Source organism: Mytilus trossulus, chromosome 3, assembly GCF_036588685.1.
Source record: "Mytilus trossulus isolate FHL-02 chromosome 3, PNRI_Mtr1.1.1.hap1, whole genome shotgun sequence".
NCBI lineage: Eukaryota > Metazoa > Mollusca > Bivalvia > Mytilida > Mytilidae > Mytilus > Mytilus trossulus.
This window is the reverse complement of record NC_086375.1, coordinates 44612134-44628006: the sequence shown is the minus strand read 5'-3', so window position 1 is coordinate 44628006 and position 15873 is coordinate 44612134. Positions and strand designations below refer to the sequence as shown.

Sequence of the window (15873 nt, the reverse complement as noted above, 5' to 3'; positions counted from 1 at the left end):
CATTAGACATTTATCGTAAAATCTTGTCTGGAACATATATTTTGGGGATATACTGCATATTCTTAATTCAATTTACATTTTGATGGATTTTTTTCTTTGTAACATGCAAAATTTAATTCTTTAACAGTTTCATAGGTTTCATTTGATAACGAGAAGAAATGAAGAAAGAAAAAAACATTATCAACATCAAGAAAATCAGAAAAAAGATACTTCTTCAAACCTCGAGCTTCAAACCAACCATTAAAATTTTAGAAAATAAGAAGAAACAGTAAATTTCTGTCTCAAAATATTTGAGGAGGTCTGTTACGTTCAAATAAAAAAGAAGATCATAGATATAAGAAGATGTGGTATGAGTGCCAATGAGACAACTCTCCATCTGAGTCACAATTTGTAAAAGAAAAACCATTATAGGTCAATGTAGGTCTTCAACACAAAGCCTTGGCTCACACCAAACGGCCCTAAAAATGACTAGTGTAAAAACCATTCAAATGGGAGAACCAAGGATCAGTTCATTGCTTTTTGAAAAAGAAAGTGAAACTACAAATATGGTTTGGGTTTTACCAATGTTGAATAATTATGAAACAACTTATCCTTTCAAAAAGGAGGTTTGTGTTGAGATTCATTTGACATTCCAAATAATCTCAACTAAAGTTTGATTGCTGACACAAGCAAAGTTATTGAAAAACCTTATATGACCTTCTGAACCAGGTGAGCTGTAAAACAGGTCAAGATTATCAACAAGTTTTAAAGAGGAATTTTTTATAATTTTTGATGGAATTGATATATATATAATTTTCTACTTTATTATCTATTCCAAACACCTGGATTACCTTACTGCGATTTATAAAAACAGCCATTAAAATATCATATTTCAATAATTGTACAATTATCACCATTATTTTAATCAATAAATCACTACACTTTAGTTGATTCTTGACCAAAATAATATCTATTTCTCTAATGTTTAAATCAATTATTTTACAAATCGAGTTGATAATCCTCTAGAAACTTGTTTTTTCGATAATAGACCATCAATAGGAAAATAATTCAGCAGTATAGTGTTGGTCAACCAAATTCAGTCAAAGAAACAAAACAACAATGAAATGAAACAAGAAACCTTAAAATTACTATCAAAACAAACGAAAGAGTAAAAACTTTACCTACCTACTATAACATGATCATTCACTATTTGATTTTTTATATTTGTAAAAAGACAGAAGACAAACCACAACTTCACTCCTATATCCCAGTCAACTAATCAAAGCTTTACAAATCGTTGAACTACAAACTTACTTACGTAAAATTTCACACAAGAACATCGTCTTTTTTATTCAAATAAATGACAAAACAGTATACCTATAAATTTATCTTGTCGACATGGCCTGAAATTTTAATATTTACCTTTTAAGTACAGGTGAATAGGTATTAAACAAATTTCATTTGAAATTGATCACATAGGAAGGAACACTATTTTCCTATTAACTTTTAACAGTAAAGGGTTTTGTATATTTATCTATGGGTACCTATTCATGTTTGTTCATGCTTATAACAACAAATATATACTATAATCCCGTAATCAACAAATACGTAACGCTGTTGGACTACTATACATATAGTACACATAGTAGCACCAATCTAAAACCGATTACATACATGTAAAAATTAGTTCAAAAGCAGGTTGAGATAAGGAATTAGAGGAATTATCAATGTGACAAATTTAATGGGTCATATGCATAGTTAAACATTTGTTTATGTACCAGAAAGACACCGGAATCATTTTTCTTTTAATGTTACAACTTTTTTGTCATTTTTCATAAGTGGATTTTACTTTTCTATGTGTAGCTTGTGTCATGCAGCTTGTTTTAAACTTTTTGATTTTCTGTGTTCTGCTTAATTTTAATAAGTAATATGGCTGGTCTAACACCTTGACAAAAATTTTAGCATTGCCAATTTTCTCTTTGACACCTACAAAAGTTTGGATTAAATTCATATCTCACTGACTCAATTATGATCTACTGAACTGAAAAAGGTACAATGAACAATATTTTAATTGGGAATTGACCAATAAGCCAAAAGATTAAATGTTATTGTGATCATTTGAAATTCCAAAAAGAAAATATTTTAAATTGGGATAAATACAAAATCCTGTTATATAACTGAAAAGTAATTGAATTTTGTTATATAATAGTTTATGGTCAAATAATAACAGTTTAATGATTATATAAGTTTGTCTCTTAATATCATTGATTGTTACCAAGTTTTAAGAAAAGGAAATGTATGTATGTCCCTTATACATGTATCAATGAAAATAAATATTCTAAAGGAATCTAGGCCTTTTTTCTTTTCATTTTAGTATAAGTAAAAGAATGTGGTTGATAAATGCCAATGATGCAGCAACCCAATGACAAGACAAGTAAAACAGAAAGACATCTAAAGTCAAAAAAATATAAGTGTCTTCAATTATGTATTCTAGAAGCATCAAATTCATAAAATATTTAGTAATGAAAATTACATGAAAGCCAAATCATTTTTATGCACATATATTAAAGAAATAATAATTCTAGGGAGATACATCAAGTTTGACAACTGTTAAAAAATATATTACTTCTGATCTTTACATTCCTGCCCTAATTTATTTTTCATTTTCAAAAAACAGTGCATGGTTTTTTTTTATATGCAGACCTTAGGACTTAATCAAAGTGTATAACACCTTATGTATATACTGGTATATGAGCTATGAACCATTTGTTTTTTTCAATACATAAACTTTATTCAATAATGCAACAGAAATCATAAATAATTCAAATATTAGTTCATTGTAATTGATTTTTGCATTAAAAATTCAGAAATTAGATAAAAGCTTTAACTTAACTTTTGTTTCATACTGTTTTCAAGATCAATAGGTTAGTTTTAGAAAGATGCCATATCTGCAATGCATCAATTATTGTTTAACCTAATGCAACAAAACAAAAGAGCCCTACCTGCCACAATGCATGTTACTATAGAAGCGTTAAAATCCTGGTAGGTTACAAAAATACTATCATCCTAAGTATCATTTGAAAAATGCCAATACATCCAACAATCTAAGCTTGGAGATTGTATTTCCTGTCAGAGGCCAAAAAAGGAGCAACTGCCTTAGAAAATCACCATTTAAACTTGGACAAATACATTAAAACCTATACATCAAATGTTTTTCAGAAACCACTCAAATGTATAGAAAAGCCCAAAAGAATGACCTTTGAATGGGAATTTAAACATCTTTTTAACCTTATTTGTACCTCAATTGATTTGTCATAATTCACATCAATGAGGTTTCTTTGTTGACAAATCTGTTCTTACCTGAGAAGGGTACAAGTTTGGCATACAGGAAGTCGACCAACGCCATCTACGATATAACGGCATCTTGATGAATAAAAATTTAAAGGTAGACTAGACAACTCTACTATTCTGGAAAGAGGTTAAAACACTTGATAAACAAAACTGCATTTAAGTCGTTCATTCAAATAAAAACAGGTGTGTTTTCGCCTTCTCCAACGCAAGTTTACTCGAAGACACCACTTCTTTCTTTAATCTTCAAAATTAAACAGGGTATATATGATTCATTGAATTATTAAACCACAACTTCCTCTGTCTCTTTGTAATATTCTATAGCAGATCTTGATCGCAATAAATTGATTATAATATTCACTATTCAATAGACTTCCTAAGAATGATTTTAATATTCAAGCACTGAATTCATCCCATGTTCCTGACTTGTTCTCCTTTAAACTATATCCAACAAATAGCAATTAGCTGAAGCAAATGTGAAACTAAGTCAAGTTATTCTGCAGTGTCATAAAAATTTCCTTGTTTTATCAAAAGTTTAAGTCTTTCCACCTGAACAGCTGTGGTGACGACAGTGATCACAAATATCGTGACAATGTTGATTTTTATCAAATATTAGATATCCAAACTCATATGCAAATGAACTTTTTTCCAACTCATTGATAATGTATATCACAATTCACCTGCAGCTTATGCAAACTATACTCCCTATGTTTTTCAAATGATCTTGAAAATTTATCATTTTTCTTCAGTCTATCCCTGCCAGCAAAGGTGTAAACTTGTCAAATTTGTAAATGTAACAAATCTAACAAGTATTTACCTATGTAAGCCTCTTGGCAAATATCGAAATTCACAAAGTAGGTCTTTCTTCATATAAAATAATCAGTAATGCTTTAATCCTTAGTATTTCACTAGGTTATACCCAAACAACTTTGTTGGTCATGTCTTCAATATAAATAATCACTTTCAACAATCGGTAAAATTAAATCTCAGTAGCTCCTTTATTTGTTTATGTCACTTACTAATTGTTCGTATTTCCATTTAAAAAATTCAATAGAACTCAATTATCAAAATCAGACATCACTAAGCTGTAAATAATACGCTAATTTTCTAGTCAATTATATGGCTAAATCTCTTTCAAGTTCTTTTTCTTTTTAAATGCAGAATTGAACAAAAGAATTCAGCTAATCAGTAACTATTCTTGTCTAAATGTACTTTACAAAAAGTTTAAAATGCAGACACATCCATAAACAACCTTCTATTTCCAAAATTTTCAAAATTTAAAACGTAAAAGTTTCAGGTTTTCTACACCTTACTCATTTAACGATATATATATTTAAGAAAGGAATATATCCAATAGATTTAACTATCCAAATACAGGACAGGACAAGACAAGACTAGTAACCTCTAACTCCACTACAAATCTAAGGTCAGAATTAAATTATTATTCAACAAAAGTAATGTTAGGTAGCTGTGTCCATTAACTCGTTAATCCATAAACACCGAAATGTCACAAAGCTGTCATCAATATCGTAGATCAATCTTAGATAAAAACTTAAGCTTGTCCATTTCATCTTGTTAATGTTGTAATTCACAAGTTTATCCGAACATCTTACATCCCCTTTCACCGATTGGAGGAGAAAATTTTTAACCAATTCTTACTGATCTTCTTTGCTTTAGGGCTATTATATAGTAAATACATGTAATTATTGAAAGTCACATGGAAATCCTATTAGGCTAATCATACAAGCGTTACAATGTTAAATACTGATATATCAGGTATTAGTTTTCAAATTTCATGTCAAATATTTTGTTAAGAAAGGTTACATGAATTATATACCATTTTCTGTCATTCTTCCAAAAGTAAGAACAAGGCCACACTGTTTTGCTTGTAAGATATATCTAATTTTGTCGGTAAGATTCCTAAAGAAAGTTTATTCAGAGCATGCTATAAATCACATAATATAGTATCTGTATCCCAAAACAAAATGCTATTCAAAATACACTATAGATGTACATTATTGTTAACACACATGCAAAATTGCATACAGAAAATATTTTTAGTTTTCTGTAAATAGGTTATTCCAATGAAACAAATTCCATCTAAACTTCTTAATACTCCTTTCAAATGTAAGAAACTTAAATGCAAAAAATCACTATTATCAGCAAAACTATCTTAATACTATCTGCAATCTTTACAAGTCTACTTTTGTTCAAAATTACATCCACAATACAAGACTAACAATACTACTACAAAAAATATATTGATAGTTAAGCACAATGTCCGTATCTATCCATAACAAACTGCAAACTCAAATACAAAAGATAATATATCTTTATCTTTGTTAAAAACTGACGCGTTTTAAAAATTAAATCTTTAAAATCAGTGTTCTTCAATTGTGTAATTAAAATTCTACTAGTATCTGGTATTGTTTGTACAAAATATAATGTATCGTTGAATATCCGTTCCATCAAGTTAGGACGTGCTTCAATGGGTTGTTTTTCCTTACAATGGTTGCAGAACCATTAAAATTTAAAAACACTCTATATATATTGCTCAATGATCTATATATGTTCTTTTTTTAGTTTACATAAGCTTACAAAATGAAAACTAATAAAACTATATCTGGAAGGCATTGCACTTAATACTTGATTCTTCAACATAACACGTAATGTGCAATTATTTTGGCTTTTAATATTGTATTTTGTTATATCCTTAAAAAGTTCTATCAAACAAAATAATCTAAAATCTTAAAAAATCATCATAATGGGAAAAAATTATTTCATTTTAATTTCAGGTAGGGATACTACAGTAATACCACTTGTATGACACAAAATAATCATTTCTGATTCAATATTGTGAACTACTAGTGAAAGGAAATGTACCTTCATAATAGATTTTCTTGATAAACATTATAAAGGGTTAAATTCAATATCATATTCAATTCAATACTTTATATATGAATACAAGGAGATGAAAAGTGAGCATTGATTACAATTAGACAGCAATAATAAATTAAACATTTATTAGCTGGGACAGATCCAGACATTTTTAAAAGGGGGTTCAAACCCAGTCCAAAGGGAGAGTTCCAAATATATGTCCCCATTCAAATGCATTGACCATTACAACAAGGGAGGTTCCAACTGCCCCTCCTCTCCCCTGGAATCTGTCACTTCTTAGTGATATAATAGTTTGCTCTACTAATAGTAATATCATGGAAAAATCAAATAAGCCCTGAGTTTTCAGGCCCGTAGCCAGGAATTTCCAAAGGGGGGTTCGTTGGACTCACAAACTCGACTTTAACAGTCACAATTCGAACAGAACATTGACTTTAACAGTGCTTTTTTGTTTTCAAAGGGGGGTTCGTCCGAACCCCCTCTGGCTACGGGTATGGTTTTGACATGTTGAAGAAAATCAACAGACATGCCAATAGACTCGAAATCAGCACTTGTCAGTTATAAAAAAGAAATGAACAGCAACACCAAAATATTCTAGACATGTCATGAATCTGTAATCCTGTTACAGAACACCACAAACATTTGCTGACATTTTTTGTTTTATGACAACATTATACCAAACAAACAGTAAAGCTTATTACATGCCCAATAAAGACAGGTGACAAAACATTAAAACTTTAATAGGATTTCTACAATTACATTGTTAACTTTATGGCTCTATGTATGACGATCGAATAGGATTTACTCAGTATAAACCTTTATGTTATTCTTACCTCCCAAAACAAGAAGTTCTAAATAAAATTAAAACCTTAAATGGCTATCAATTGCAACAGTCTTACTGGAAGAAGCCATAATTTTTTTACAACACTGATCCTTTTGTTTATAATGGAAAATGATGTTTCAAATTTTTCTTCAGATATACTTTTTCCATCAAGGACCAAATGATAATAGTTGATATTATATTTCTATCTGATTTAGATTGATCATCTCTCTAATTGACTGATTATCTAATTTCTACTGAGGAATAGAGCATATTCAGTGATAAATTGAATTAATCTAAGCTATTAACATACACTTATAATAATTTCTAATTGGTCCTTTACATTAAAGGCAAAAATGTCAATTCTAGTCCAACTTTTCAAATAGGTAAATTGAAAAATTGCAACATATTAAAGTAACACATTTCGACCCCTCCCCCCCCCTTCAGAATGATTCCTAAGATGACTAAAAACGCAATGTTTTTAAACAAAAATATGAGCAGTATTGTTGTCTCACAAGTACATATTTAAATGAGAAATGTTAAGATTGTGACAGAAATCTAATAGATGTTAGGAAAATTAAAACTCAAAACATACCGTGTGTTTCCATGAAGAATCTCCATTTATAAAACCTTAATCAAAGAAAAACAGGATATCCTCTGATCACACCTACTAACTTCAAACTTTTTTTCAAATCTATTTTAGATTTTGTTTGATGAACAGTAATTAAGTTATAATTTATCACAATTAAAAATTCTCAACTGTCAAAATAGAATTGAAGTGACATACAATGAAATGGATGACATGTTTTGACAATCACTTCAAGATTCTCACATAATTAAAGTAAACTTAACATAGACCTAATTTTACTGATAATTAGGAATAATTTTTTTAATAGTTTAGAAAACATCCCATATGTTTCAATGGAACAGTTATTAGTTGGGAGGTAAAATACAAATTCATGACCCTTTGATTTCCACGTAAATTTTTCAATTTCTAGAATGTATATACATAGCAAGTTCAAATTAAGCATCCATCATTTCATGTTTTGACAATACCTTAATTTGCATTTGCTTACATAATCAACATAATTTTTAATTGCACTTATCATGTTTGAAAGAGCATTGATCTCTTGAAGTACAGATTACAAAACAACAGGTGTAGTCTGATCAGAGAAAAGGCAAAACTTCATCAATCTTTACAACTCAAATTTCAAAAATATATAATAAAGTTAAACAGCTATATGGAGGCACCATTTGTACTTTTTTACCAAGTACCAAGATGATCATAAGAGACCCAACATTTAAAACCTGTTAAACTTATAAGGATAAGTCAGAATCACTTTTATTATATACATTCAACTTGTGATTGTATTAGAAAACCTGAATTTACAAAAAAAATAAAGCAATAATTTATAATTTTATTATTAATCAATTATTTTTCTCAACTAATGGGAGATAACTCATATTTTCATACTCACCAAATAATCATTATTTTTAAATATTTTTGCACTGTCCTTGGAATAAAATAAAATCCTGTCTCCTGTACATATTTCATTGAAGTTTTCCATTATACTGAATTTTCTTTTCATATCTTATATATTCCCACGATATATGAGTCAAATCAGTTTCGTCACAGGTCTAACGAATTATACGGTCTAGTTTATAATTAGATAATGAGATTAAGATATTATTTTAAAAAGTTTAATCCAACGGCACTTTACTTTCTGACTTTTGTTCTTGAAGGTCTGAATTAATGGAACAACAAAAGAATTCTACGGATCAATTTGATCAACTCCATGTTGTTTTGTTTCTAACACCTCCCAAACAGTTTGGTTTATTTTGATCACACTCAATACCTGCATATCAAATCCATGTTGTTTGACACCTATATAGACAAGTGTTTGTCAGGACTTGTAGCAAATTATAGACAAAACTATTGATTAACAATCTATAGCAAGCAACTGACAATCATATCCTGTCGAGCCAGATCAATTCAATTATGACTTTTATAATCAAGTTTATAAAAATTCAATAACTGGCTTGCTACTGATCAGTTTCTATTCAATTATCAACAATCGTATTGACCTAATGATTGCGTAATAATGGTTGTTTAACAATCTAGCACAGAATAAAATCAGGATTGATGAACTGCTATAAACAAATATCCTATACACTGGATTTTATATCCTATCCTTATAGAGCTATCACTAGAGTGTCAGAATTTTTTTCCTATATTCTAATATTTGTTTTCATGAAATGGATTCTGCTAAAACTTTTCAAAGGGCAAAGTAACTTTGTCATAAAACACAAAATCAATCAATATCTTCTTTTCTTCAATATTATAATTCTGTAAAATTGATTAAGTCTGAAGCAGGTATTCTTATTTAAATTTCAGTCTGTAGCAGCTAGTTATTCAGGTTCGATCGGTAGGTATATGTTCTTATTCAAATTCAATGCCAGTCTGAAGCAGCTAGTTCTTCTGGTTCAAATGGCAGATATTCATGATTAAATAAATTTAACAATTGTTCAGCCTATTTTATGAAGAGAAGATGCCAATGTTTATCCTCTAATCTCATTGATGTCTTTTAATCGTTTGGAAACAGATCAAAAGGTCATAATAAGTACTCTTCTATCTACTTAATTTCCTACCATTTGATGAAAATCCACCTATTTTTAAATTTCAGGTATAAATCCAATTATGAAAACAATAAAAGAACGATTTATATCCAATTAAACTAATGATAACTCACTGACCCCATTTGAGATAATCTAATTTAGAACAAAGAGTCCTCAGATAAATTATCTTATCAATGATAACGATTAGATTTGGGTCAGAGTGAAAAATATCACAACATTACTCAGATCTGTCTTTATTTATAAACTAACGAAATTTTATTTATTTTGATAGAAATAGTTAAAAACTATTCCACTTTGTAAACCTTAGATAATTTGTCAAATACTTTTAGGTAATGTTTAATGGAACTATCCTTTTTAACATGATTTCTATCTAGATTTAAAAGTATATTGCACAACTTAATAGCAGACAGTTGTGATTTCCCCTTTTCATACATGACCCTGGCCACAAATATTGGTTTTATTGCTGATTCAAGAAAATGGGAAAGTGTTTTTATAAGAAACTATCATTTTTTATTCTTTTTTTTTAAGTTTATTTAATTTTTTGCACTAATTTCATTTCATTTTCGTATTCATTTCAAAACTAATACATTTATTTCTTTTAAAATTTGTAAGCACAGTATTGCTACTCTTTCTTCTCTCAGATATATCTGCAAGAATTGCATCTATTGAACTTTGACATGACAAATAACACACATTTCATTTCAAATGCAATGTAAATCTACAAATTTCATTTTCAATATACAGCTTGTATTTGTATCTAATTCTAATAGACAATTACTTCATTTTAAAAGCCTGTAAGTATTGGTCAATAAAAATTCATTTAAAATATAATAAAACACTACATGTATCCAGACAGGTTATTGATTTCAGTTTTGTAATGTCCAGCTAAAGTGCCAATCAAATAGAACTTAATTATACATTTTAATCTAATTGAATTTATTATGTGGATATTTGAAATGAAACATATTATTAATAGATATAAGAGGATGTGGTATGTGTGCCGAAAAGACAACTCTCTATCCAAGTCACAATAAGTAAAAGTAAACAGTTATAGGTCTCAAAGTACAGTCTTCAACATGAGACTTGGTTCACACCAAACAGCAAGCTATAAAGATCCCCCAAAATGACTAGTGTAAAACCATTTGATTGGGAAAGCCAACCAGCTAATCTATATAAATGAGAAATTAGGAGCACTTAAGAACCACATCAACAAACGACAACCACTGAACATCAGGTTCCTGACTTAAAACAGGTACTAACAAATGCAACAGTTTTTAACAATTTTATAGGTACCAACCTTCACCCTTACCTGAAATATGTCATATGTATATCAATTTCAACAATTATGTAATGTTTCCACTGAATTATTTAAAGAAAACTCAAGCTATTATGGTACAATATAGTAATAATTCACTAGAATATGACAATTACAGTTTCATAACTGTGGAGCAACAGACTAGAAAATTAAAGTATTGAAAGGAAGCTTCCTTTCATAAAATCCCAACCATTATGCAAAGTTTGAAGGATATCAATTCAAAAATACTTGACTTAGTGCATGATCAATGAAAAATTCCCTAACTCAGGAATGACAAATCAAATGTGTTTAAAAAAACCACACAACAGAAACATATAATTTTTTTTACAAGTTCATAGAAACCCTCCTTAAGATATTACTTTTCAGACAACTTACCTCAGCATTGTTTTCAAAATCCTCAAATTCTTTAAACAGAGCTTCTACTTGTGCCACAGATTCTCCAACTTCAGATAACTTCTCCTCCAACCATTTCAATTTTTCTCCTATTGTGTACTGGAACTACAATGAAGATAACAATGAAAATTGTTGTTCATCTATGACTGTGGTATGTTTGTTGTAACTTGAAAATCATATAACATTTTCAAATCAATCTCTTACTACTTTTTAAATTTGTTATTTTTGATTTATTACTTAGAATTTTTACCTTAAGAGCTAGAAAAGGCTAGATTCTTTAAAAACATTCCATCCATATACATCAACTAAAAGTTTATTATTTTCACATAAGGATATCATTTTACGGATAGTGAAAGTATTTTTCCAATTTAATCACATAAAATCACATCCTTGTTTCAAAAAAAAGAAAGGGGAAGTTGAAATAGACATAGAACAGGTAGTTAGAAGTCATTTAAAAGAAACTCATTGAAATGCATGCTTGGATAAGAAATTTAAGCATATAAGGGAGATAATTCAAGCTAAATACAAAGGATGTGGTGTCATTGCAAATGTGAAAACTATTTATCATAGTTAAAATGGATAGGGGGTAAGCAATTATAGGCAAAAATGAGAAAAAATATCACACTGCATAGACTATCAACACTAGTTTCAGCTACATGTTTTATGAAAGTTGTATATAAAATAAGGTGGTGAACAAAACCAATTACACAATTTACATAATTTGCATTTAATTTACAAACCAATTTGAATTCGTCTTCAAACTTCCTCAGTTCCAATGAATATTTTAACCTGCTTTCATGCTTTTCCCAGAAGCCCTCAAAATTTGTTTTTGTCTCAGCTAGTTGTACCAAGAGTCTGAAACAAAAATGCAGTATTTTGAAGAAAATCAAAAGATGTAGGCAAATGTCTTAATGTGTCAGATGCACATATGATTTTTTTTTAATATCTGTTCATCAAATTCTAATTAAAAAACAATCATCAAATTCTGATTAAAAAAAATTTATAAAAAAATTGTCAAATCATACACCATTTGAAATTTAAAGAAAAATTCGAGAAGTATGCGGAGAAGTGACATTGACTTTTTGCATTTACCACTTACAGTGATATCTATTTAAAAGATGCTTCAAAATCTTATAAACAATAGAGTGCACATCAAGGGGAAATAACTAACCTTTGTAAATTGATAACATGAGTTTGATGAATTAGAGGTGTATGCTCATTATCTCCCTTGATACACTGCAGTAGGGTTTGACCATGTGTTACAGAGGAGTCAAGGTCATCCAACATTTCTCTCCTACCCATCTGATGGTCATGAATTAGCTTTTCTACACCTTCCATATTATTTGGGATTTCTGTGTCAGCGTATTTCTTCACAAGGACTGTCATAGCTGTAGCAATTTTCTCAGTATTGGAGCAGAATTTCTCAACAGCCTGCAAAAAAAAAAATCAAATTTGAAAAGAATTATTTGGATGCAATGTAATCTGTCTTTTACAATATTTATGATGATTATAATATTAATGTCTGATAAAATATCATACAGAAAAATATTATGAAAACTGAGTCTACAGCAAAATCAAGAGGTATATATACCATATACTTCCACTACTGCTTTCAGCAGCAAAAATTAGAAATATTAAACAGCAATTTTCCTCTGAAAGCAGTTAAAGATAGTATTCATAAAGGGAAGACAAAAAGTCTACCACTTAATTTTCAAGGTTCTAGTTATAAGGGAAGAGAGATATATATACATCCCCACTGTTTTGTAATTCCATGTTGATTTTAGGGATCTATATAAAAATCTATGAATCAAAAAAAAAAATTTGCAAGGTGAAGGTAATTAAAAGTTGTATTATTTTTTGGAATGAATGTTGAATGAACATTAACAAATTTCCTCTTAAGAGTGAAATAATGTTGCTTGAACATTAACCCGTTTTCTTTGCAAGAGCTTAACATTTTCTGATACAGCTTTTAATGTTACATATAATCTAGATTTATGACAACAAAGATCAATATGCATTATGTTTTAGTTTCTTGACTTCATTATTTATTCATACCTTAAAACTACAATCAATATAATATTCATGGAACAGATTTAGTATGTTATGCATGCAATCATAACAACACATTAAATTCAAATTTGGCTCATCAACATTGATAACAACAGAAATATCTTTCAAAACTGATGGACTTATATCTTAAAACTGTTAAGAGTTTTATATAATACCAGTGTTGGATGTCATATGAAATGGGTTTGTCAAACAGCAAAATACTTATTTTAAATCCAGAGTTATCTCCCATACACTGTGTAAAATTTTAATGTCAGATAATGGTCCCAAGTTGCAATGATAAAAATATTTCTAGATATATATTTTTAAAATATGCACATGTATTACTCTAAATAATTTTCCTTGAGATGGTATAAATAAAATTCCAAGAAAATCCAAGAACTCTTATATCATGTACCTTATCTGTGACTGTGGGCAGACAAAAGCCTTTGCAATGTCCATGCTTTTTTAGCAAAACTATGTCCCTTTATCAGGCTTTACTTTAAGTTGCAATCTGGTATTTTTCTAGATAATCCCCCCCCCCCCCTTTACCCCCTTTGGGCTCTTCCATTAGCCTAAAGGATCATGACATCTGAGAAATTGTATCATGTTTCAAGTACAAGGTGAATATGAAGTAACATAGGCAATGCCTGTAAGCTAATTGGTAAAGGTTACAAACAGATATCTCACATAGTGATTCTCAAAAGTATGTGATCCTATAAAAGGAACATAGCAAATCGGATCCCATGCTTAGATTTGTATTACATGTATATTCGAAAGGAAATCGTTAAACATTCAACTTAAAATTTTAAGTGATTCTGAAATGTATAGGTTCTGTGATAGACTGATAGTCCCAATTTTATTTTCCATTTTAATCAGGAAGCAAATAAAATGATCCTATTAGTATTCAAAACAGTATTTCTCTATTAAATGCTGGTAATGACCCTTCCAGAGTTCTTCAAGAAACTATATAGGGGGCTACTAGGTTAAAAATTGTAATTTAAATTTGGCAGTCAAATATAGGGAATAGAAAATCTGTCCTGCAATTTATGATAAAATTGCATTGAAGTAACAATGCAAATGTTTGCCCCATTCCATATACTAATTTAACCTACAGATCTATGTTGTGTCCATTCATTTGGATCATAAACCAATTCTCCACCCACTTCTTTGGTCAACTGTTGAACGTCTATATGATCATATAACTCAGTTGGTTCATGTAAAAGAACAACCTGAAAAGCAGAAAAATGAAATGAAATAATAGAACATTTTTAATAAGTGGTTTATTCTTTTCCTTTGAGCCTTCAACTCATATTTAAAAAATCATTAGAAACTTTTTGTTATGTTTTAACATACCATATACTCATTTAGAGCTTGAAAACTAAAAACTGCAATCAGATTTTATATGTCAAAAATACAAATTCTGAAGATTTATAGAATTTAGGTCACTGATAAAATTTAGATTTTTTTTTATGCAAATTCTTTTGTCAAGTATCTGTAACATTGATGAAACTATGAAATAACAAATTCTCACCTTATATTCCAGTTCTTCCTTGATAAACTTTGTTTTCATATCAGAAAATGCTCTTTGGAAAAATCCTTTAGGCTGCAGCAGAAACACAACTTGGACATGCTTAGGAAAATATTGCTGTAAATTAGAAAACACAAACTTTATAAAGATAATTCCAATCTCTTACTTTATAATTGTTGTTTCATTGTATTTAATATATCATTTCTTACAAATAAATATATACATTCAGTATAAACCATGACCACATTAGAGATACACTAAACAGAATTATTCTACAAAGTGTTTCAAAACACACTAGACAGAATTATTCTACAAAGTGTTTCAAAACACACTAGACAGAATTATTCTACAAAGTGTTTCAAAACACACTAGACAGAATTATTCTACAAAGTGTTTCAAAACACACTAAACAGAGTTATTCTACAAAGTGTTTCAAAACACACTAAACAGAATTATTCTACAAAGAGTTTCTATTAAAACTCACTAAACAGAATTATTTTACAGAATTATTCTACTAAGAGTTTCAAAACACACTAAACAAAATTATTCTACAAAGAGTTTCAAAAATGATGTGACTCGTATGTTGCACAAATATGACAATAGGCTATCTAATTGAATGTCAATGTGAATGGACAGTAAATAACAATAACATCCCTGATCTAGATGAGCAGCCAAGTTTTGCAACCTATACCTTTGTTTAATACTGTCATTTGTAAAACACAGACACAGTTTTCTTACTTTGTTGCAAAACTATAACTACAATTGATGGACTATTTCATAAAAAGTGCAATGTATACTTGCTGTTATGTTTGTTGGTAATCTCTCATTTCATTTTTTGTTCATGTAAAACGCAATCATTTTTACAAATTACTTTTGGTTTTTGGTTTCATACAATCATCCAAGCTTTTC

At 29.2% G+C, this 15873-nt stretch overlaps 1 protein-coding gene across 6 annotated transcripts in view; it reads right to left on the bottom strand.

Moving 5' to 3' along the window:
- Positions 1-15873, bottom strand: part of LOC134711581 (guanine nucleotide exchange factor DBS-like) — a 60362-nt gene that overhangs the window by 24559 nt on the left and 19930 nt on the right. For all 6 annotated transcript variants that reach the window (XM_063572267.1, XM_063572268.1, XM_063572264.1 and 3 more), the window contains exons 5-9: positions 14968-15081; positions 14549-14665; positions 12559-12818; positions 12128-12242; positions 11370-11492 (exon numbers count right to left, since the gene is read on the bottom strand). In XM_063572267.1, the coding sequence (XP_063428337.1) occupies positions 11370-11492; positions 12128-12242; positions 12559-12818; positions 14549-14665; positions 14968-15081 (729 nt within the window). The remainder of the gene's footprint in view (positions 1-11369; positions 11493-12127; positions 12243-12558; positions 12819-14548; positions 14666-14967; positions 15082-15873) is intronic.